The 10430-nt window shown below is 58.8% G+C and overlaps 2 protein-coding genes across 2 annotated transcripts in view; one reads left to right on the forward strand and one right to left on the reverse strand.

The window, feature by feature from the left end:
* The first annotated feature begins 6 nt into the window (after positions 1-6).
* Positions 7-2279, forward strand: CFD (complement factor D). The gene is made up of 5 exons (XM_017743881.1): positions 7-166; positions 353-506; positions 755-899; positions 1278-1535; positions 1789-2279. The coding sequence occupies exons 1-5, from the start codon at positions 100-102 to the stop codon at positions 1960-1962; spliced, it is 798 nt and encodes a 265-aa protein (XP_017599370.1). The 5' UTR covers positions 7-99; the 3' UTR covers positions 1963-2279.
* A 1374-nt stretch (positions 2280-3653) lies between these two features.
* MED16 (mediator complex subunit 16) overlaps positions 3654-10430 on the reverse strand; it is a 7985-nt gene continuing 1208 nt past the window's right edge. The window contains exons 4-14 of the mRNA XM_008641034.2: positions 9645-10076; positions 9267-9372; positions 8449-8604; positions 7938-8149; positions 7489-7695; positions 6851-7061; positions 6533-6666; positions 5970-6162; positions 5534-5750; positions 5096-5179; positions 3654-4338 (exon numbers count right to left, since the gene is read on the reverse strand). Of these exons, the coding sequence (XP_008639256.1) occupies positions 4212-4338; positions 5096-5179; positions 5534-5750; positions 5970-6162; positions 6533-6666; positions 6851-7061; positions 7489-7695; positions 7938-8149; positions 8449-8604; positions 9267-9372; positions 9645-10076 (2079 nt within the window). The 3' untranslated portion in view covers positions 3654-4211. The remainder of the gene's footprint in view (positions 4339-5095; positions 5180-5533; positions 5751-5969; positions 6163-6532; positions 6667-6850; positions 7062-7488; positions 7696-7937; positions 8150-8448; positions 8605-9266; positions 9373-9644; positions 10077-10430) is intronic.

Here is a 10430-nt window from a genome sequence, read left to right on the forward strand (position 1 = left end):
AGCCCCGGGTGAGCAGCGCCCACCCCGCAGCCCCTGCGCGCTCCCCAAAACTCCTGCACACCCCGCAGCCGGGCAGAGGCATCGCCGGGCTCTGCAGCCATGGGGCCGAGTCCTGCTCCCGTCCTCGTCCTCGGGCTGCTGCTGCTGCTCTGGGTCCCAGTGCATGGTGAGTGTACCCCCTGCACCCCAGGGCAGCGGCGTGCCCAGCGCGGGGGTTCCTGCCCAGCTCCCCAGTTCCTGCCTCCACCTGCAGCCAGGTGCTGGTGCAGCCCACAAGGAGGGGTCCAGGGATCCTGGGAAGGGACCAAAGGACACCCCGTGCCCCTCAGCTGACCCAGCCTCTCTCCTGCAGGGCAGCCCAGGGGACGGATCCTGAGGGGCTCCGTAGCCAAGCCCCACCTGAAGCCATACATGGCCTCGCTGCAGATGGACGGGCAGCACGTCTGTGGGGGCTTCCTCATCGCTGAGCAGTGGGTGCTGAGCGCTGCCCACTGCACCGAGGAGACGTGAGTGTGTGTGGGGGTCAGTGCATGGCTGGGGGGGCTGCTGGACTCAGGCCAAATCCCACTCCATAGCCTCAACCCCGGTGTCAAAGCACGGGACTGAGCTCCCACCTGCAGGGAGGACTGGGCAGGGGCTGCAGGACCTCTTGGAGCTCCCTGGGGGGCTCTCCAATCCCCCACAGCACCCCATTTCCATGGCTGGGTGCAGTGATACCCCCAGCTGTTTGTCCCACACTCTGACTCTCTTCTAGGGATGGCAAACTCTTCCAGGTGCTGCTGGGTGCCCACTCACTGACGGAACCGGAGCCCCACAAACGCCTGTACCAAGTGCGCGCCCAGTTCCCCCACCCTGGCAGCAACATCCACAACAACAAGGATGACCTTCTTCTCCTCCAGGTGGGCTGGCAGCTGATGGGACCCTCCTCCCCACCAGGCACAGCCCCGTTCCTGCAAATCCCACTGCCCCTTGGGACCCTGCAGGGTCACTGACTGGCCAGAGGAAATCCTCATGGTCAGGCTGGGCCTGGTTGCCTTGTCCATCCCTCCCTTGTCCCATGGGACCATCCCTGCTTCCCCCACCAAAGACCTCTGAGCTGTGTCCAAATGCCTCCATCTTCCTCATAGCTCCAGCTCTGGTCTCTGGCTGCATCCTGGGGCTTCATTCGGGAGGCGAAGCCCTGAGTGTGGCTGAGGCCGGGGTGGTACCGGTGTCAGGGCTGGGCTCACTGTGCCCTGCTGCCCCTGTGACCTGGGTCCCCGCTGGATCTGTGGCAGCTGGAGGAGAAAGCGGAGCTGAACGCGGACGTGCGGGTGCTGCCCTTCCAGCGGGAGGACAGGGATGTGGCGGCCGAAACGGGGTGCGAGGTGGCCGGATGGGGCCCCATCGACCACAGTGGCCGCCGGCCGGACAAGCTGCACCAGGTGGAGCGGCCGGTGATCAGCCGCGACGTCTGCAACCACCGCACGCGGCACGACGGCACCATCACCAAGAACATGATGTGCACCGACTCCCGCAGGATGGACACCTGCAAGGTACCACACACCCACCACGGAAGCACCGCCGGACCCCTGGAGAGCTGGGAGGGAGCAAGAGGGGACAATGCCCAGAGCCTGGGAGAGGGGAGGGGCTGCGGAGCAGGAGGGGACAACATCCCTGGGGTGAGGAGGCCCTGTGCTGGCCACTGCAGAGCAGAGCACAGGAGCCTGGAGGCAGGAATGAGGAGTGGGAGATGGGCTGGGGTGTCCAGCAAGCCCTTGGCCATACTGATGAGCTTTGGTTCTGCAGGGAGACTCCGGTGGCCCTCTGGTCTGCAACGGGGTGGCCGAGGGGGTGGTCACGGCCGGCTCCCGGGTCTGCGGCAACTACAAGAAACCGGCCATCTACACCCGCATCGCCCCGTACGCGGCCTGGATCGACAGCGTCATGGCCTCTGCAGACGAGGAGGGGGACACTCGCTGAGGGGACCGCAGGGACCTGCTCCATGCCACGGCTTGCGGCTGCCAGCACGGCCAGAGCACCCACAGTGCCGCCCCGCTGCGTGCCAGGGGCTCCCACCGCTGCCCACCCCGCTGCCGGAGCGTCCCCCCACGCCAGGAGGGAGGGCTGGGCCAGGGGACTGGCGAGGAACTAAGGAAGGGGGTCCCTGGCCCCCCACTCACAAAGCGCAGGGCCCAGGTGGGGGAGAATTGGGGGTCACAGCCCTCAACAGGCTTTGCTGAAAGTGCCCAAAATGCTGCCTGCGACTGCTGCAATAAAGTGATGATGATTCCTGCAGAGCTGCTGGGCTGGGGGAGTGGGGTGCATGGGGGGAGCTGGGCGGGTCTGCGTGGGAACCCCTGCCCGGGGGCACCTGGACATGGGGTGGGACATGGTGAGGTTGAGCCCTTGGGGAAGGTGTGGCCTCGGGTGGGAGCAGGGGACGCATCCTGCAGTGTGGCCGCGATAGGATCCAGATCTGGGACCTCCCGCAGGGTCATTGTGTGAATATTTGGGAAAGCAGGATCTGCCTGTTGCTGATATGGCAGTGGCAGCTCCAGCTCTCATGGTGGGATCGGTGCTGGAACCCAGCAGGATTCTCACTGGGACCCTCTTGTCCCAGGAGCTGAGGGGCAGGGCAGGGCAGAGCCCCCACCTTTCCACCACAACCCTGGTCACCCCCAGGCCCCTGCTCTCCCACTGCCCTATCCTGGAGGGAGCAGGGCCAAGGCACAAGTGATGGGATCAGGGCAGCAGCACGGCCCGGGGCACTGCCAGACCCTTCCAGTCCCATCCCAGGAGCTCCGTGGTCAGCAGGGGGACAAGGGGGACGTGAATTTGTCTCCATCCCCCTGCTGTGCTGCTGTTCCCTGTTCCAAATCAAACATTAAATAACCCCAAACCTGTTCTCTAAAGAGCTCACAGAGAGCCAGGTTTGAGTTTTACTTACAGGGGAAAAGAGCCTTAATAAGGTGCAGTTTCCTAATTAGCCATTCGATTGTCCCTAATTACCAGCAGAGTAGCGAGGGGGGAGAGGTCTGTACAGCTCTTACAGCTCTGTGCAGCGAAACATTCGCTGGAGTCAAGGGATGAACTCTCTGTCACCAGCTCCAGCTCTCAAGAATAATGAAATCACGGTTCCAGAGGGAAAGGAATGTACTAAGACTGGCTCACTCCCTCTCTTAAACGGTCTGTGGGGACCTGGAATTGCTGGCTGGGATGCAGCAGCACAAGGCTCCAGGCTCTCCTCCCTAAGAGCTGAAGGAGCCGTGGGAGAGGAGCAGGCCCAGATCACCCCCAGAGGGCTGGGGCTCCACAGGCACAGCCACGCTGGCTCCAGGAGGTTGTGCTTTCCTGCCGGGCCAGCAGCAGCTGAGGGGGCCAAGAGAGAGCAAAAGCCCAAAAGGACTTTTGGCTGCACCAGAAACGCTCCTCCTCTGGCACGCTCAAGTGTCCAGCTCTGCCTGAAGCTGGAGGCTTACACAACCCCAAGGATTTGATGTTTTTTCCTCGAGTGTCCATAAGGCGAACCTTGAAAACAACCATTTCCCCTTCCCCTTTTTCCAACGATGGTGGTTCCTTTCCTGACAGATGCTCTGGCAGCCCTCCCGTGGCTCTACTGCCCCGGCCCCACGCTGGGTGGCCACGTCACACCACAGACATAAACCACACGGTTCTGTACAAAATTCAGAGGACTTTTATTTACAACAGCAAGAGGCAAAGGGAGAGTTCTCTGCAGGCAGCAGCACTCATCCAACACTGATGGGCACTCAGGAGCCAACTCCTGTCAGAGGGGCAAGTTTGCTGAGGGATCAGGAGTGCCCAGCCCATGTGGCACTTCCCAAGCAGCCGGAGGCACAGGATGGATGGGAGGTACCAGGTGTGCTCCCCTCAGCTGGGACTTTGTTCCTCACCAGCCACCCCATCACCACTCTGCCCAAGCCAGGGCAGCTGCCAGGACGTGGCTGCTCCGCTGGCACAGCCCCGAAACACAGCCAGGCTCTCCCCTCCTGGGCCCCAAACGATGGGGAAACCTCAGGCATTCCTTTCCAGCTCTTCCCTGCTAAAAGAGGCAGAGCTCCCTCAGCTCTCTTTTTCAGCACAGCTGAACCAAGGACAAGCAGCAGCAGCTTTCCCAGCATGAGGGAGAGGAGCTGCCACTCCCTTGTCCCAAAACCTCTGTGAAGGGAGCCCCGTGCAGCTCATGGCCCCCACTGCACCCCGGGAAGGGCTCAGGAGTAGCTGAGGGGCATCTTCCTCCACAGCCCCCCACACAGGCAGTTCTTGATCCAGCGCTGCTCCCACTGCTTCACTGCTGTCACCTTGTTGGGCGACTTCAGCATGGTGACACAGCCACACCTGGGGGGACATGAAGGGTGCAGCCAGCCCGGGGGGCAGTGGAGAGCCAGCACTGCTGGGGTGCTGCATGGATCACACAGGGATCTGGGTATCCGTGGGGGAAACCAGCTCCTGTCATCTGCAGGTGCCACTTGTGAGCACCAAAACCAGCTGAAACCAGCGAGCAACGATCCCGCTGAGGGCTCTGCTGGAGCTGAAGCCTGGCAAGGAACAGCCCCAGCTGCTGTTTATCCATGAAACAACTGACAGTCATCTCACAAAAATGATCTGCTACAGAGGCTTTCTATTAAAACCAGTAATTAAAGCTAATTCAATCACATGACTTAGATGGATGTTTGTTCCCTGAGCCATTATCCTGAAATCCAGGCTCTCCCGTGAGGGTGGATGAGTAGGACAGCATGAAATGCAAGGCTGGTGGAATGATGACCCCAAAATGGGAGCAGGGACAGTGGGGTGGTTCCTCCCTCCAGCTCTGCTATGACCACACAGGTGCTTTAATGACCAGACCCACAGAACCGGGCATCACATACAGGAGTTGCTGTAGGGTCTCCTCCAGGTCAGATTAATTTAAGAGCCTGATCTGACCTGTTTGATTTTTAACCCAGGGCCAGGCTGCAACAACGCCACACTCTGACAAAGATCTGGGTGTCCCAGATTGAGGACACCTTAACCACAGCCACAACCAGCCTTGGAGAACTCCTCAAGGGCACAGGAGAGTCCAAGTCCTGCCCAAGCTCCACTGCCAAGTGTCACTTACCTGGTACAGGACTTGCATTCCTCTGTTGGGTACGCACCCAGGTGCAGCCGCCTCAGGTGGTCAATTTTGGGCTGTCCAGGGGCCCTGGGGAGGGAGAACAGGACCTTCCTAGAGTGTCACTTTCCACAAGCTGCTCCCAGGACAGGGAGCTGCATCCCACTGGCCAACATGGCAGACGCTCTGGCCCACTTGCCCACCCAGTGCCATGAGATTCGTAGTCACAATGACACAATTAATCACATTAATTAACGGGCTTTTTCCCCCCATTTGCTATCACTTTTCAGTACTTAAAATTCCCAGCCCATCACAAGCCGAGAAACGGATTCCAGCAGAGAGGACAAACTGCTCTTGGGTCCCAGCAGCACAGAGATAAGCCAAACCTCAGAGCTGCCAAGCCCCCTTCTCACCACGGCACTGACTTGTTCCAGGGGCTTGTACCTGACAAAGGCATCGAACTGGGAAGAGACAGTGTGGCCAACGAGCCCGGGAGCCTTCCCAAACTGCAGCCGGACCAGCTGCTTGTTCTGCAGCTTGCTGATGATGCCGTCGTTGATGGGCAGCCAGTCAATGTTGGGAATGAGCAGCTGGCTGGGCAGGAGGCAGCACTCGTCGATCAGGGCATCGTCAGGCTCCGTGATGTGATTTTCCTCACGACCTGCGTGGGAAACGAAGGAAAGAACCCGTGTGACCTTTCCATTTCTCCTTCAGAGCTCCAGAGAGCTGCGTGCAGCCTCCTCCTCCACTGCCAACTCAGCCTGGAAAACAATAACCTTGGCAGCTGCACTTGCCCTTTCTGAATGTGCCAGACCCCCTCGGAGTCACGTCCCACCCCGCTATTGCAGGAATTACAGTTCAGGGAACCGACCACACTCACAGCACAGCCAGAGCTTGGTCAGGAGCCGGAAGAGCAGGGACATGCTGTCCTGGGTGTCGGAGGTTGCCGTGTAGACAGGGAGGCAGCTGGGCTTCAGCAGCCCCCAGATGCGGATCACCACCATGAGCTCCCGGAACATGCCGAGGGACGCGCCGTCGCGCAGGAAGCTGTGCCCGGGGCGCACCGGGGAGCCCTGCGGGGGGACAGTGGCATGGGTGGGGCTCACACCGGCTCAGGTGGGGCTCACACCGGCCCCAGACACCCCACTGCATCCAGACAGCTCCTGCTTCCAGCAGCACACACCCTACGGAACCTGCTGCTGGGGATGGCAGAGGGTGACCTGAAGGTGACGCCTCTGCAGAGCTCCAACAGGAGTGTCCCCAAGTGTCACCAGCCCCACACAGGCATGGGAAGGGCCATTCTCTAATTCTGCTGTTCCTTACTCGTCCCCAGTGCTCATGCTGACAGGGACATGTGGCCCTGTGTGCCCTGGCTAAAGCTCCCCAGCGCTGCCCATGGGTGTTTGTGTCCTCTCGGCGTGTTCCCGGCACTCCAGGTCTCACCTGGTTGGGAAGGCTGGCCAGCAAGTAGAGCACAAAATCCCCCACCCACTGGATGAGCTGCTGCAGGGACTGCAGTGTCGTCATCTCCAGGACAAACTCTTCCGTCTTTAGGTTAATCATCACCTTGTCAATGTCTGGAAGAGAAGCAAGACACTGCCTGCCTCAGGAAGATGGATCCAAACCTCACACCCTCCCTGCGGAGGTCACCCTTCTCCTCCTCCTCAAACCCAGGAGTTACTATGAGACTGTGACACCGTAGGGAACGATCCAATCCCAAACCTTGGGAAGGCAGCGAGGGATGCTGTGAGCAGTCAGTACCTACATCCGTGATCTTGGAGCAGATCTCGGTGAGCCGGTCCCCGGGGCTCTTGTCAGGGGTGTTGAGGAAGTGCGGGCGCAGCAGCGACTTCAGGGTGCAGCTGATGGCGATGAGGAAGAGCTTGGCGTGGTAGTCACACACACGGGCGATGGTGCTGGAGGAGAGCTTGCACAGCGACGCCTTCATGGCAACGATGCGCGTGGAGAGCACCTGAGCGACAGGGAAATGCAGCAAAAGGCACAAGGAAAGGCAGAATTAGCATAAGCTCATTAAAGCTGCTGCTCTGCTTTATTCTCTGCTCTCCCTTTCTGCCACAGGAGCGACAGGAACGGTGCACGCTGCGCACGTGAGCGCTGCGCTGGGCACGTGCTGCTGCTCCCAGATTCTGCCAAAAATAGACTTCACCATCTCACCCTGAGTTTCCAACAGGTAGAGACCCGCTGATGTCAGTGAAACTGAACGCTGGTGACATGGAGGCTCTTCCCAGCTCCATCACTGCCCGAGTTGGGCACTCAGAGAGCACAGCCAGGCAGAGCCACCCATGTCCTGAGGACTGGCACTGGCTGCTCCCCCCTCCAAGTCCCTGAGCCCCCCCGTGCCCACCCTGGGAGTGAACCCAGAGCTCCGACCCACTGACCTGCTGCAGGGCCGCGTTCTGGCGCATGTACTCCTCGTGCAGCTTCTCCACCAGGTTCTGCACCATGCTGGGCTGGACGTGGAGCAGGATGTCCCACCAGTCGTAGCCGGTCACCATGCAGTACTCCAACAGGAACAGCAAGTGCCGCAGGGACATGTTCATGTCCAGCACGTGGCCCATGGAGGGGGAGATGCGGAGCATGCTCAGCTGAAGGGAGGAACCAAAGGAAAACCGGCATCAGGAACGGCCTTAAAATCATCCCACGAAACTACAACACAGCAAGGGGCCTAATGCAGCTGACTCCTGGCCTAGTGACAATTCCTGCAGTGACAGAGTACATCCCTTCCCAATATGGATCTCGCAGCTGGAATTCCCACTGTTTTCCGAGCAACCCATCATCCCTCAGAGAGCCTGGGTGAGAAATAACCCCACCATAAAAGAGCACCAACCTTCCCGTGACTGTCCACACCAGCCAGGGCCAGCGATGTCCAGGAGAGCTGCATGGCCTTGAAGTGCACCAGGGGCCCCGCAGTGCGCGGGCGCTTGAGGGTCGGCTCGTCCGCGGGGCGCTGCGAGGAGGAGCCGTAGAACACGGCCATCATCTGCAGGGACAGCCGGTGCACGATGTGGACGCTGCCATCATGGAAAGCCAAGGCCAGGCCTGGGGACAGGAGACAAGCAAGGCTAAGCAAGCAGCTCCTCCTGGCACAGCCTGAAGCAGTGGCCACCACTGAAGCCCGTGGAGAAGCCATAAGGCTGGGGACTCACAGCCCCGCCATCAGCATTTCACGGCCTCTCCCCATGGAAACACAACGGGATGGCAGGGAAGATGCCCCGTTTGAAAGTTTTCTTTCAGCATTCCATATGCTTTGCTCCCATTCTTACTTCAGCTACAGCTCAGAAGGTGAAATTTCAGGCAAAAGCCACATGTTTAGGAGGAAGACAACAGGAACTCCTTACCCAATCCAGGGAAGAACTTGGTGTCGTTCGCCACCTTCAGATCAGTGTTGGTCAGGGAGATTGGCAGCTTTGGCAGCGCCACGGCCGACACCCGGTCCAGGTCGTTGGTGGCAGATAGGATTCGCCACTTCAGGATCATGGGCTGCTTGTCTCCCACTTGGGAAAATGAGCAGATGAGTGAGACTTTTGTCCCAGCGAGATCAGAAAATCCTCCCCCCATTTCTGCCCACGCTCCCCAACCAAGCAGGATCACAGCTCAGGCACTGACTCTTCATTCCACCTCACTGGTGTATTTCCCATCTATTTCCGGGACATTTCCCTCGTATTCCCCTATTTTTTTCACTGAATTATACAAACAACATGTTTTGCTAAATCTCTCTTGATGGAAAGCTCTGCTGAGGGTGATTAAGATCGTTATATACAATAATCCTTTCTATTTCACCAAACAAACTGTGCCGATTAATTCTGTTCTATCTGAGATCAGGTGGAGCCCAGGCAGCCTGGGCAGGGGATTAATCCAGCTCTGCTGCTCGATCCTGGTCCTTTGGGAGGCTTTGCTCCACTGGCAGCAGGAAGGGCGGCTGCGCAGCAAAACACATAAAATGTCTTTTATGAAGTGAAAGCAACAACCAAAGCCCTTCCTGGAAACAGCAAGTTGCTGCCTATGATGCAAACAGACAGAATGGACTGAGAATACCTGAAAATAAACATGGGATTCTGAATAATCCCATATATGGGATAATGGATGTGAGAAACTGTGCTGCTTTTTTCCTCAGACCAAGCTCCTGTTCTTAAGAGTCCCCAGTGCAGACACTCACCCACGGGAGAGATTTGCTGGAAGATGTTGTTGACGGGCAGGCCCTCCTTCCTAAGGGACCAGCACTCCACGATGCTGTTGTTTTGGTTGGAAGCACAAAGCAGCACCTGCGGAACAGAGCCCCCCACATGAGCGTTACAACGCAGAGGGCACAGCCCTGGTCATTCCCACCCTCCATTTCCAGGGTCCTGCTCCCAGTCAGGTCATGCTCCACCAGCAAAAAGCAGAGGTTGGAATCAATGGGAGGTGATGGTCAGGTCCCTAACTCCAGCTGCACCAGCAGCACTTCCCAGAAGGGCAACTAGGAATGCCAAGGGTATTGCAGGACATGCTGGTCACCCCTGAGGACGGCCAGGTGGAGCAAAGAGCAGCTTCCCACCTGCTCTGACATGTCCCGAGCCAGGAATTTCAGGTGGGTGATGGCCGGGTACTTGTCCTTGCGCGCGGGGTCCGTGGTGCAGCGCATGAAGAGGGACGGCAGGATCTCGGTGTCAATCTTGCACTTCTCGTTCACCACGCTCACACAGACCTTGTAGAACTGCACGGGGGACGTGCTGCTGCCATCGGACGTGGCCACCACGATGTTGCCCCCGCCCGTGAAGGCAACGTCGGCCAAGGCCACGCGGCAGCGGAGGCGGCACAGGCTCTCGGTGGCCGTCAGCACCTGCCCGTTGGGCTTGAGGAGGGACACGGTGACCAGCCCGCTGATGGTCACGGCGATCCAGCCCTCCATGGGTTTCCCACCGAACAGCGTCAGCGACGGAGAGAATTTCACCCTGGAAAACTTCTCGCCGAAGTTCGAGGCTCCAGACTGTAACAGAGGTCAACAGAACGTAGGTGTTTGCCCCCAAAATTTGTGCCTGCGGAGCTCTTCTCGTGGGAGAGGGGCAGGATTTCCGTGGGACATCCCAGGAGTTAAAAAAACACAAGCAGGGAACTTGTGCTTGGCAGCTTTGGGCTCTCAGAGTCTGCAGAAGCAAACACGTTTCCAAACAAGGAGCTCATCTCCGTGTCCAGATCCCCAGATCAAACCTCAGCACCCAGAAGGCATTTCCTCTGAATTACCACTGGTAAGGAAAGAACTGCTCTATTGCCATGCTCCAGCCTGGAACTGAGGTACCAGACTGAGGGAGACACATTCAAAACACCAAGAGAAACAAGGCTC

The sequence above is a fragment of the Corvus brachyrhynchos genome, unplaced genomic scaffold (genome assembly GCF_000691975.1).
Source record: "Corvus brachyrhynchos isolate BGI_N302 unplaced genomic scaffold, ASM69197v1 scaffold219, whole genome shotgun sequence".
NCBI classification, from domain to species: Eukaryota; Metazoa; Chordata; class Aves; order Passeriformes; family Corvidae; genus Corvus; species Corvus brachyrhynchos.